General features: G+C 40.4%; 1 protein-coding gene across 1 annotated transcript in view; it reads right to left on the bottom strand.

Moving 5' to 3' along the window:
* LOC308401565 (uncharacterized protein) overlaps nt 1-13,806 on the bottom strand; it is a gene marked incomplete at its 3' end in the record, with an annotated part of 20,484 nt that extends 6,678 nt beyond the window's left edge. Inside the window, exons 1-10 of the mRNA XM_080889839.1 lie at nt 13,770-13,806; nt 13,654-13,686; nt 12,377-12,419; nt 5,847-6,001; nt 5,112-5,246; nt 4,550-4,744; nt 2,725-2,916; nt 2,004-2,195; nt 1,100-1,291; nt 379-570 (exon numbers count right to left, since the gene is read on the bottom strand). Of these exons, the coding sequence (XP_080745965.1) occupies nt 379-570; nt 1,100-1,291; nt 2,004-2,195; nt 2,725-2,916; nt 4,550-4,744; nt 5,112-5,246; nt 5,847-6,001; nt 12,377-12,419; nt 13,654-13,686; nt 13,770-13,797 (1,357 nt within the window). The 5' untranslated portion in view covers nt 13,798-13,806. The remainder of the gene's footprint in view (nt 1-378; nt 571-1,099; nt 1,292-2,003; nt 2,196-2,724; nt 2,917-4,549; nt 4,745-5,111; nt 5,247-5,846; nt 6,002-12,376; nt 12,420-13,653; nt 13,687-13,769) is intronic.

Here is a 13,806-nt window from a genome sequence, read left to right as displayed (position 1 = left end):
AAATGACAAAGTCATCACCTCCAGTTATGAGTCTGGATTTTATTGGATTGCTATATGACAACTATTGGAGGATCAACAGCACTGTAGACATGGCAGATCTTTTATAAAATATGGTATCGCTTGTACAGAGTTTTGAATTAAGGGAGAAAAATACACACAAATGTGGCAGGTTTATTAGTTAGTCTGTAATTCTATGATGTTTACTCAATCAAATACATTTCTCACCACAGTCTGATGTGCATTAAGACTCATATGTACAATATGAAAAAAAAAAAAGGAACTGTTGTTACTGGATTCGTCACACACAGCTGGCATGTAAGTGTACGAAGTAATGAGTTACCCACAGTTGACATGTAAATGTACAAAGTAATGAGTTACCTGTAGTGGAGCTCTTGTCACAGCAAGATGAATCCTTCGGTTGTACCTCCAGAACACCTTCATTCTCACAGCAGCACTGAGTCCTGTTGTCATACTGGTGGTGACCGCAGCACCGGTGGAAAGTGGAATTCCTCACCAGACTCTTCTTATTATCATTCGGACCACAATGCAGAATTCCCACATTTTGCACTCCTGTGAAAAAAAATCAGATACTAAAAACTGTAAGACTTATACTTCAGTCATAGCTAATTCATGTTTAGCTTATACTGTACGAGAAAACCGTAAAAATAATAATTGCAATGCTGCTTTTCACAGTAAAATGATTATCTTATGATTAGCTCTCTCATTTTAAATAATATTATGTGGAGGTTTGAGAAAAACAGCTAACTGACAGCGTAGTTGGTTGGGTTTGTTGAAGCAATTGTGGAAAGCTGTAGAGGCAACAACAAAGTCATCACCTCCAGTAATGAGTCTGGATTTTATTGGATTGCTGTAAGACAACTATTGGAGGAGCAACAACACTGTAGACATGGCAGATCTTTTTTAAAGGCAAGTTTATTAATTAGTATTTAATTCTATGATGTTTACTCAATCAAATACATTTCTCACCAAAGTCTGATGTGCATTAAGACTCATATGTACAATATGACAACAAGTGCAACTGTTTTTATTGGATTCGTCACACACAGCTTGCATGTAAGTGTACAAAGTAATGAGTTACCTGTAGTGGAGCTCTTTTCACAGCAAGATGAATGCTTCGGTTGTACCTCCAGAACACCTTCATTCACACAGCAGCACTGAGTCCTGTTGTCATACTGGTTGTGACCGCAGCACTGGTGGAAAGTGGAATTCTTCACCAGACTCTTCTTATTATCATTCGGACCACAATGCAGAATTCCTACATTATGCACTCCTGTGAAAACGAATCAGATACTAAAAACTGTAAGACTTATACTTCAGTCATAGTTAATTCATGTTTAGCTTTGTGTTTATGTGTTTCTCGTACAGTATATCCTGCAATACTGCTTTTCACTGTAAAATGATTATCTTATGATTAGCTCTAGTTCAGTTTAAACAATATTCTGTGGACGTTTGTAAAAAACAAAACAAAACAGCTATCTGACACTATAGTTGCTTTGGTTTGTTGAGGCAACTATGGAAAGCTGTAGAGGAAATGACAAAGTCATCACCTCCAGTTATGAGTCTGGATTTTATTGGATTGCTATATGACAACTATTGGAGGATCAACAGCACTGTAGACATGGCAGATCTTTTATAAAATATGGTATCGCTTGTACAGAGTTTTGAATTAAGGGAGAAAAATACACACAAATGTGGCAGGTTTATTAGTTAGTCTGTAATTCTATGATGTTTACTCAATCAAATACATTTCTCACCACAGTCTGATGTGCATTAAGACTCATATGTACAATATGAAAAAAAAAATGGAACTGTTGTTACTGGATTCGTCACACACAGTTGACATGTAAGTGTACGAAGTAATGAGTTACCCACAGTTGACATGTAAGTGTATGAAGTAATGAGTTACCCACAGTTGACATGTAAGTGTATGAAGTAATGAGTTACCCACAGTTGACATGTAAATGTACAAAGTAATGAGTTACCTGTAGTGGAGCTCTTGTCACAGCAAGATGAATCCTTCGGTTGTACCTCCAGAACACCTTCATTCACACAGCAGCACTGAGTCCTGTTGTCATACTGGTGGTGACCGCAGCACCGGTGGAAAGTGGAATTCCTCACCAGACTCTTCTTATTATCATTCGGACCACAATGCAGAATTCCCACATTTTGCACTCCTGTGAAAAAAAATCAGATACTAAAAACTGTAAGACTTATACTTCAGTCATAGCTAATTCATGTTTAGCTTATACTGTACGAGAAAACCGTAAAAATAATAATTGCAATGCTGCTTTTCACAGTAAAATGATTATCTTATGATTAGCTCTCTCATTTTAAATAATATTATGTGGAGGTTTGAGAAAAACAGCTAACTGACAGCATAGTTGGTTGGGTTTGTTGAAGCAATTGTGGAAAGCTGTAGAGGCAACAACAAAGTCATCACCTCCAGTAATGAGTCTGGATTTTATTGGATTGCTGTAAGACAACTATTGGAGGAGCAACAACACTGTAGACATGGCAGATCTTTTTTAAAGGCAAGTTTATTAATTAGTATTTAATTCTATGATGTTTACTCAATCAAATACATTTCTCACCAAAGTCTGATGTGCATTAAGACTCATATGTACAATATGACAACAAGTGCAACTGTTTTTATTGGATTCGTCACACACAGCTTGCATGTAAGTGTACAAAGTAATGAGTTACCTGTAGTGGAGCTCTTTTCACAGCAAGATGAATCCTTCGGTTGTACCTCCAGAACACCTTCATTCTCACAGCAGCACTGAGTCCTGTTGTCATACTGGTTGTGACCGCAGCACTGGTGGAAAGTGGAATTCTTCACCAGACTCTTCTTATTATCATTCGGACCACAATGCAGAATTCCTACATTATGCACTCCTGTGAAAACGAATCAGATACTAAAAACTGTAAGACTTATACTTCAGTCATAGTTAATTCATGTTTAGCTTTGTGTTTGTGTTTCTCGTACAGTATATCCTGCAATACTGCTTTTCACTGTAAAATGATTATCTTATGATTAGCTCTAGTTCAGTTTAAACAATATTCTGTGGACGTTTGTAAAAAAAAAACAACAGCTATCTGACACTATAGTTGCTTTGGTTTGTTGAGGCAACTATGGAAAGCTGTAGAGGAAATGACAAAGTCATCACCTCCAGTTATGAGTCTGGATTTTATTGGATTGCTATATGACAACTATTGGAGGATCAACAGCACTGTAGACATGGCAGATCTTTTATAAAATATGGTATCGCTTGTGGGGCGATTGTGGCTCAAGAGTTGGGAGTTCGCCTTGTAATCGGAAGGTTGCCCGTTCGAGCCCCGGCTTGGACAGTCTCGGTCGTTGTGTCCTTGGGCAAGACACTTCCCCCCATGCCTACTGGTGGTGGTCAGAGGGCCCGGTGGCGCCAGTGTCCGGCAGCCTCGCCTCTGTCAGTGCGCCCCAGGGTGGCTGTGGCTACAATGTAGCTTGCCATCACCAGTGTGTGTGAATGGGTGGATGACTGGATATGTAAAGCGCTTTGGGGTCCTTAGGGACTAGTAAAGCGCTATATAAATACAGGCCATTTACCATTTATAGAGTTCTAAATTAAGGGAGAAAAATACACACAAATGTGGCAGGTTTATTAGTTAGTCTGTAATGCGCTTGTGAAGTGGCTGTTTGGTCTCTCCAATGTAGAGGTCTGGGCATTTCTCGCTGCACTGTACAGCATACACCACATTGTTAAGTCTGTGTTTTGGCGTTTTGTCTTTCGGGTGAACCAGTTTTTGTCTGAGCGTGTTGCTGGGTCTGAAATACACCGGGATGTCATGCTTGGAGAAAACCCTCCTGAGTTTTTCTGATACACCGGCCTCTACATTGGAGAGACCAAACAGCCACTTCACAAGCGCATGGCACAACATAGAAGAGCCACCTCCACAGGACAAGACTCAGCAGTCCATCTGCATCTTAAGGACAAAGGACACTCTTTCGAGGATGCTAACGTTCACATTTTGGACAGAGAGGACAGATGGTTTGAAAGAGGAGTGAAAGAAGCCATTTATGTCCACTGTGAGCGACCATCTTTGAACAGAGGCGGGGGTTTACGACACCAACTGTCTGCCATCTATAATCCAGTTTTGAGTTCCCTTCCCAGACGCACTTAACGCCCACTCACATCCTGAGCCATCTGATTTCAGGAATTCGCATGATAAGGTGGGGCCAGGTTTCACAATGAACTCACCCGAAACTCTGGCTGATTGGGACCCACACCCAGTTTCACACCTTGGCTCAGGCGATTAGAGGATCATCAGGGGGTCCTTTTGTCCCTCTGTGGGGGGAAACTCCCACTAGGTTTATATCTGGGACTCTCCAATATTTGACCTTAGAACTGAAGAAGCTTCTCGGATGAGAGGTGAAACGTCTTCAAGTAACTTAAAGAAGTCCAGACGCTTTTCTTTGCAAACTCCTTTGGCTGTACAAACTAATGAGTCACCCACAGTTGACATGTAAATGTACAAAGTAATGAGTTACCTGTAGTGGAGCTCTTGTCACAGCAAGATGAATCCTTCGGTTGTACCTCCAGAACACCTTCATTCTCACAGCAGCACTGAGTCCTGTTATCATACTGGTTGTGCCCGCAGCACCGGTGGAAACTGGAATTTCTCACCAGAATCTTCTTATTATCACTTGCACCGCAACACAATTGCTTGTCCTTGGCAAAAGCCTCTGTGGAGAATACCATGGAGATTCTTAACTCTTTGGCCTCAACCATAACTAAGCTGATAAGCCTCTGCAACATTCTGCCGATGCTGATTATATTTTTTCCACTTGTATATTTGTTCTACTGAAGAATGAGGGATCCTTCTACACAACATTACCGTATGTTCAAATGAACATCTAGAACCACAAATCCATCTTCTTTTGTTTCCACTATTTCTCCTTACTTACATAAAATAAGTACATTTTGCAGTAGAAAATCACAACTCTCAAGAAGTCCTGTTTTTTGTTTGTAACACTGTCTGTCTTCGAATTTTGCCTTTTAATTATATAATATATGCTTAATGTGATGTTTTTCATCAGTGTGTCTGCTCACCTTTACCGCAACATTCAGCCATTAGTCCAGGTTTTGCAGTGATGGTTGATTGACAGCATATTTCATTGACAGGGTTGTAGGGCTTCAGCCCACAGCAGTTGGACACCTTTTCACTCAGACCATGAGTAACATTGGCTGTATAATAAAGACACAAACACTAGAAGCAGTGTAACAGCTGAAAGTGTCATGTTAAGTGTTAAATGGCCCACAGTTGTTCAAAAAAAGAAATGTTGCAATACCTCTGAATAAATGGAAACATCTGACTTAGTGATAGCAGATGAACACATACAGATGTGTGCAATGAATCCAGACTTCCCATCATTACTTTATTGTTCTTTTTCTGTTCATTTGCGCTCTGACAAAAAGCATGCTAATTTACAATAACAACAACAAGCACCCAAAAAGTTCAAACATAGCTATCCATAACTGGGTAATGATTTTCTTATTACAGTATCTGCCATGACTTTTTTTTTTTTTTTACCAGAGTAGGGGGTGTATACAGTCAACTTCCAATTTATTCAGTCAATTAAATTCTGTATTAAAAACAAATTTTAGTCTAAAGCGGTACAATTCAACTGCTTCATAAAGCCAGAAAGGTGGTTAAGAGTTTTTGTGCTCTTTAACTTATTTTCTATTAAGATTTTTAATTTAGGTGCTCTTCAGGTGCTTTTCTTTATTGGCCAGTTACAAAGTCAAAATTTCAGTTTCAGTTTAGCTAGATTTCAAGTTCGTTACCTCTGAGAGTGTTTCCGTCTTGTACTTTGCAACAGGTTGCTTTTTCAGGATTGTAAGGTTCCTTTCCACAACAAGACAGACTCGCCCCTGGGTAAAGTTTGTTTCCACAGCAAGCAGCTTCTTGTGTGTCATACTTTGTCCCATTGCAGTCTTTTCTGAAAAGCACAGATAACCAAAGCCTATTATCAATGACAGTAAATTCCATAGACTTAACAGTGCATACAGAAAATTGCTGTTTTACACCGTCAAACCTAGAGAGACTACTCCCTTTAACCTTTGTACTAATGCCCTCTATTGGACAACTATGAAAATACACTAAAATGTAGCAACAGGAGCATACCCATAAGCTGTTTATAGTATTTTTAACACCTCCACCCTTGCTGTGCTGACATAAAATTTATCTGAATATAGGACATTTTAAAACCTCCCTCTACTCCAAATGTCAAAAACTGGAAGGTACTTCTTAAAATCCCAGCTCAAAGTCGAAGTTTCTCAGAATTTTTTTTACATTAACTTGTCTTAGTATGTCTTCCATCACATCTTTCCAACTGGGTTAAATGTAGAAGCTCATGGGTACTGGTTTAGCTCTCTGGGATGAGCAGGTGACCACTTGATGTATGGCTAGGAGCCCAGGTTTGAATCTGACCCATGCCCCTTTACCATACATCTTCCTCACTCTTCTAATAAGGCAGTTTATCCTTAGTTATTTCCATTATAGCTTACAGGACATTTTACAATTTAAAGCTTAATGATTAAAAACAAAAAGGTTTATGTATTCTCAACTGATTCTTTGAAGATGTGAAACAGACTACCCCATCATCTTGTAGTAGAAAGTGCCTTAGGTGGTCATATTGAGTAGAAAGGCACTATAGAAGTATCAGTCCATTTACCATTTTCCATTAACTCTGCCTCCTGGATGTCAACCTCCTGTGTTCTTTTAGGTGCCACTGTCTCCTTTTCTAGGCACCACATCATAGTGGGTCTCACTACCATTTTGTAAACCTTCCCTTTCACTCTTGCTGCTATTCTTCTGTCCCAAATCACACCTGACATTCATCCCACTTCCACCATGAACCTGTCACTCCTACCACACACCATTGTCTCACTGTTTCCATAGATCTTCTTCATCAGCCTCATATCTTTCTCTGGAATTCCTGATTTCTTCATACAGTATCACATTTCCTCTCGTTGCACCTTGGCACTCCATCAATACTCTCAAAGCTTACATTGTTTTCAGAGTGTTAGTACAAGGATACCTCTCTATTTTTCTCACATTCCTCCACAGGTACGCCATCTGAACCAACTACCTTTCATTCTTCAGCCTCTTCATTGCTGTCTTCTCTTCCTCCTTACTAATCCATTCAAAGTTCATGGTTCATTTATTTGTCATTGTAAAATACAATATACAAGGTAATTTACTGTACTACTGCTTAAAAAGATGGCCCTCCCTATAGTATAAATAAAAGTTCAATTCAATTCAATTTTATTTATATAGCGCCAAATCACAACCTTAACTTACCACAAGGCACTTTGCATTGTAAGGTAAAAACCCTACAATAATAAAAAGAAAATAAAGAAAACCCAACAATGATATGACACCCTGTGAGTAAGCGCTTTGGTGACAGTGGGAGGGAAAAGTTTCCCACTGATTAAATGCAGAGTAGTGTACAGACAAATATTGTGTGTGAAAAATATCAGTGAAGAATAAACACGCCGTGCGTCATGGGACTCCCCCATCAGCTTAGACCTACTGTGACATAACTAAGACTATGTCTACACTAGCCCGGATAAATTTGAAAATGATGTATAAGTCTGAAAACACTCCACACTATCGTTTTCATTCGTTTTCACAGAGTTATTCATCCACATTGAAACAGGCGAAAACACTAATGCTCCAGTACTGCACATGCGTGAAACACAAGACGATTCAACCTACCTCACTTCTGTCAGTCATTTATTTACTTTCTGGCTCTTTGAAACGTCGCGGCAAAATGTTGAGGATAAGCAGCGAATTTTTTAAATGGACTAACAAAGAGGTGGAGTTGTTGCTGCGAGTAACACAAAAGTACAAAGCTGCAAAAGCGAGTGAGAATTAAAGAATTTGAAGAAAAGCTATCTGAAGCATGTACAAACTGATATTAATCTTTACTCTCTGTGTGGACGGAAGACCAAAACGGAGGCAAAAGGATGCATTTTCAAACGAAAACGTGTTAGTGTGGACATGGCCTAAGGGAGAATTCAGGGTCACCTGAACCAGCCCTAACTATATGTTTCCTCAAAAAGGAAAGTTTTAAGGAAAAGTCAAGGAAAGTTAAGTTCCCTGCCTTTTAGTCTTAAAGGTAGAGAGGGAGTCTGTCTACAGAATCCAAACTGGAAGCGTGTTCCACAGAAGAGGGGCCTGAAAGCTGGAGGCTCTGCCTCCCATTATACAATATCTCACAAAAATGAGTACATTTTTGTAAATATACAAATATATCTTTCCATGGGACAACATGGAAGATATGGCACTTTGATACAATATCAAGTAGTCAGTGTACAGCTTGTATAACAGTGTAAATTTGCTGTCACCTAAAAATAACTCAACATACAGCCACTAATGTCTAAACTGCTGGCAACAAAAGTGAATACACCCCTAAGTGAAAATGTCCAAGCTGTCCTCGAAGTGTCAATATTTTGTGTGGCCACCATTATTTTCCAACACTGCCTTAACTCTGTTGGGGATGAAGTTCACTAGAGCTTCACGGGGTGCCACTCGTCCATGATGACATACTGGAGCTGGTGGATGTTAGAGACCTTTTGATCCTCCATCTTCCCTTTGAGGACTTCCCACGGATGCTCAGTAGAGTTTAAGCTTTAGAGAAATGCTTGGCCAGTTAAGTACCTTGCTAAGTTCGTTTAGCAAGGCAGCGGTCTTTTGGAGGTGTTTTGGGGGTTGTTATCATGTTGGAATACTGTCCTATGGCCCAGTTTCTGAAGGGAGGGGATCATGCTCTGCTTCAGTATGTCACAGTACATGTTGACATTCATGGTTCCCTCAATTAACTATAGCTCCCCAGTGCCAGCAGCACTCATGCAGCCCCAAACAATGACATCCCACCACCATGCTTGACTGCAGGCAAGACACTCTTGTCTTTGTACTCCTCACCTAGTTGCCACCACACAGCCGTGATACTATCTGAACCAAATAATGTTATCTTGGTCTCATCAGACCACAAGTAATCCAGGTCCTTATTCTGCTTGTCTTCAACAAACTGTTTGCGGGCTTTCCTGTGCATTATCTTTAGACGAAGCTTCCTTCTGGGACAATAGCCATTTGATGCTGTGTGGTGTATTGTCTGAGCACCGAAAGGATGACCCTCCACACTTTTGTTGCCAGTGGTTTAGGCAATGATGGCTGTGTGTTAAATTGTTTAGAGAGGCATATACACTGTTAAATACACTGTTAGACAAGTTGTACACTGACTACTTTACATTGTATCAAAGTGTCATATCTTCAATCTTGTCCCATAAAAAGGTATAACAAAATATTTACAAAAATGTGAGGAGTGTACTCACTTTATTCAAATGCTGTACTTTTAAATACTCCAGGATCCACATGTAAGCCTACAGTCTTCTCTACTGGAGTGATATGGTACTACTGAATTAGATTCTGAATCAAACAGGGAGCCAATGAAAATAACCCAGTATAGGAGAAATATGCTCTCTCTAGTCCCTGTCAGTACTCTTGCTGCAGCATTTTGGATCAATTGAAAGCACTTCAGGGAGTTGTTAAGATAAGTTGATAATAATTAATGACAGTAGTCAAGCCTAGAAGTGATAAATGCATGAACTAGCTTTTCAGCATCACTCTAATATTCTTGTTTCTCTCTCCCTCCCTCTCCTCTGCCTGGGTGGAACTCCTTGCAAGTTCCCGCTTCTGGCCTACGAACCTGCAAATAATCACTCACCCACTGCTTGTTATACTTCCATTCCAGCTACTACTTAAGACAACAGCTCAGTATTTGTCATTGCTGGATCGTTGCACGACACAGGTCAGTGTAGCCCCAGCTCTTTGCTGTTTATTCTTGTCTCTAGTGCTTTCCTAGCTTGAAACTGTGCTCTCTTGTATATAGATCTTCCTGGACCTGTTTATCCCTGGAGTGTGTTCATGAGCGCAAGTGGTTTACGAGTAGCGTGTGTGGTCGAACAGGAGTGTGGAGTGTTTCCTTCCCCCTCCCCGGATTCCCTGGAGCCCCTTTCCCCTTGCATCTTTGTATATAGCACCTGGTGACATTGTAAATAAACTGTTCATCTTCAGGGTCAACAAAGTCCTGCGCTTGAGTCCATTTATTCACTGTGGCAGACACCATATTTCTAAGGCTACGTTCACACTGCAGGTCTTGATGCTCAATTCCGATTTTTTGATCAAATCCGATTTTTTTGTCTGCTCGTTCACACTACAAATAAAATGCGACCGCAAACGCGCTCTAGTGTGAACGCTCAAAGCGGCCCGCATGCGCAAAAGAAGACGTCACACACAACGCGCTCTGTTTAGACCCAGAGCAACAGTATTGTTTGACTGATGGCCCTTAATATAAAGACTTCCGACTTCACGTTTCCCAATTTTTGCTTTAAGTTATTTTGTTATCTACATAATAATGTAGATAACAAAATAATTATCCTTATTGCTGTTTTAGAGAGGAGCGGTGCTTCAAAGGATAGTTGCAGATTTCTGTAAGAGTCTGCAGACTATGCAGTACAAATAAAATGTTAACGTTTCTCCAACATTGTCTTCCCAGGAGTTTCACCGGATGGCCAGGAAGCGTTCGCGATGTCTTCTCCGGAGCTGATAATTGGCGTCTGTCTTGTGTCAGTGACGTAAAAGACGGATTTAATGCTACTTGACCGTTCAAAGAGCAGTCGCTTTCTGAAACATCGGATATGTATCGGATTCAGTATCACATACGAAAGTGACCCAGATCGGATTTGAAAGTATCGGATTTGTGCCGTTCACACTGTCATACCATGATCGGATATGAGTCGCATAGGGTCAAAAAAATCGGATTTGATGCGCTTTCACCTGCAGTGTGAACATAGCCTAAGATTTTTGGGGTCAAGTACAATAATGTCAGTTTTATCTGAATTTAGAAATCATGTCTTTATCTCTTCAAGACATTCCTGCAGTTTAAGTAATTGGTGTGTGTTATCTGGCTTCATGGATAGACAAAGTTGGGTATCATCTGCAAAGCAGTGAAAATGTATGCTATGCCTTCTAATGACACTGCCGAAGGGAAACGATATGGATCAAACCACTGCAGCGCAGCACCTTTCATACATTGTCAGTAATGCATAGTGCCTGGATATGCTTTAAAATAAATGTTATACCTTTTACTTTATTTAGTTGACTTTATAGCAGCACTCACAGTGATGACAGACTTTGAGTGAAAACTGTTCAAAAACCCAGTGGTGTCTGTTTTTCATGTCCTGCACTTCCTGATTCAACACTCCTCCATCCTTCCACTTTTGACTCTCATGAGCTTTTCAGAATACTCTCCACCCTCTCAACAGGCTCTCTTTACTCATTGTACATTTCAATCTCTAGCCTTAGTCACACAAACTTGCTCCCTCTCTCTCTCCATGTTTCTGTGTCCATCTCCGGGTTTGCTGTTCAGTGTTTTGAGTTAGTTCACCCAGTTTATGTTAGTTAAACCTCAGTTTCCATTTTGCCTCTTGCTTTTTTTATGTTCAGGTATTAATAAACGGCTTGCCTACTGTTAAACCTCACTCTCGCATCTATGTGTCTGCATGTGTGTCCTCAACCTCCTCACAGCCTGTTGACATTCATCTCCCTGAATATCACACTTTTTTCTTTGACAACCTCTCCCTTTAAATACTTTGATGTACTTTATCCTCCGAGAACTCTATGTTCTTCTGTTTCCAGTTTCACCATGTGACCCTTGCCTCTGCCTTTTCTTGCTTCATATCCTTGATTTCTTAAATCATCCTGCAGACCACCATGTAGTTTGACCTGACACCACCTTGAAGTCTCCCATTCACTTTCAGACTGCACCGTCTGCTTCTGCATACCATGTATTTAATCTGTATTCGCGTCCCCGTCCCCCCCCCCCACACACACACACTCTCACGCAGTCAAATGTGTTCAGAATCCAAAACCAACTTATTTTCTCTCCTTATCATCACACCTGCCCAACACTTCCTTATCACCTAGGTTCCCTTCACACATGTCGACTGAAATCTGATCCAGTCACCAGTCCCAGCCCCCTGGGGACACGCTGTTCCATTTCATTCAACTTACTGCGGAATTCCTTGGCACTGCACTCATCTTTGCCGCCGCCCTCGCAAAAAACATCATCTGCACAACCGCATAACCACTCTGCCTCGACTGTAATCAACACAATTGTTCGAACTCTAAAATTGCGAGGAGCCTTATCAATACAATGAGTTCTCTGTAGTCTATAACCAAACGCTTGACCTTTGATCAGCGGCCAGAAATTAAAGAACACAAAGCGAGTGAAGAAACAGTGACTCACCCACAGTCGTTTCTGGAGGCTGCCTTTGCTCCTGCGGCAGAAACTGTCAGCAAGCACAAATTGAAAATGATGAGTTACTAAAAACTTGGACTAAAATTGAATAGCATTAGGAATCTTGATTGTCTACGGTAAAGAATGTAAAGAACCACAGGTTAAAAAAAAAAGACTGACGGTAAAACAGTTGTCTCTATTTTCAGTGATTTAATCGAAGAATTTGAACATCTCTGGAGGCGTTTATAGATTTGTCCCGGGCATTTACCCATAATACGCCCTCAAGTTTGAATTTACATTTAAAGGTCTGCATGCACGAGAGGTTCTTAATTCATATTTGCAGATGCCTATGCACCTTTTGAACTATTTATGAAGTTCTGTAAATATTCTTGCAAAACACACACCGAGTTGATAACGCACACACAACTGACCTCACAGATCTAAATGTTTGGGAAGCACAAACAAATCCTTTTGCTCCAATAATATTCCCCATACCACTCGTTAACTATACAAGATATATATATATGATTCTACAGTCTGACGTCCCTGAAGAACCCACGAGACTGCCCCGAGGTGTCTTCAAATGGATGAATCAGTCTGCCGCCCACGCCCGGACATCACGCATCTGATGCTATCACCTTTCCCATTCTTTTTCCCACAACGCCACAGTAAATTACTAGAAGATGAAAAAAGATGGGAAAAAAACCCCCAAAAACAACAACACACACAACACAAGAAGTTAGCTGATTTATATACCTGTGGATTTGTTTGTGTTCCAGGTGTTGCATGCTTGTTTGTTAATAGCGGTGAGGCAGTTGGTGATACATTGTGCATTTCTTTTTACGCTATCCCTTTATTACCCCCCCCCCCCTTTTCTGCCCGTCATATCTATCTATCTATCTATCTATCTATCTATCTATCTATCTATCTATCTATCTATCTATCTATCTATCTATCTATCTATCTATCTATCTATCTATCTATATATATATATGCATGCTATTATTATTTATGCTATTATTATTTATAATACTGGCAGTGGGAAGTGGAGAAGAAAGTACCTTGCCTCCAAGCATTATTACCTATGACGCACGGTCTCTCTCTCTCTCTCTCTCTCTCTCTCTCTCTCTCTCTCTCTCTCTCTCTCTCTCTCTCTCTCTCTCTCTCAAAGCTTCCACAAACAGCGCACCAGCAGTCGGAACCTTATTAGTTGTGTCAAGCCAGTGGCCCTATACACGGATCCTCACAACTCAAAAAGAACTAATAAATAAATCAATATCACTTACCACAATCAGTAGAGAATCCAAAAATCAGCCAAGCTAAAAGAACAGGTGGAGAACCATCATTATACAGCCTTAAAATACTCAAATATATCTATATCAGCAAAGGTACGAAATCCTACCAAACCCGAGAGTCTGAAGCAGGTACATCTGTAATCC

This window comes from Rhamphochromis sp. 'chilingali' (assembly GCF_963969265.1).
Source record: "Rhamphochromis sp. 'chilingali' genome assembly, chromosome: 8".
Classification (NCBI taxonomy): Eukaryota; Metazoa; Chordata; class Actinopteri; order Cichliformes; family Cichlidae; genus Rhamphochromis; species Rhamphochromis sp. 'chilingali'.
Note: the sequence above shows the minus strand (reverse complement) of the source record. Positions and strands in the feature narration are given on the sequence as shown.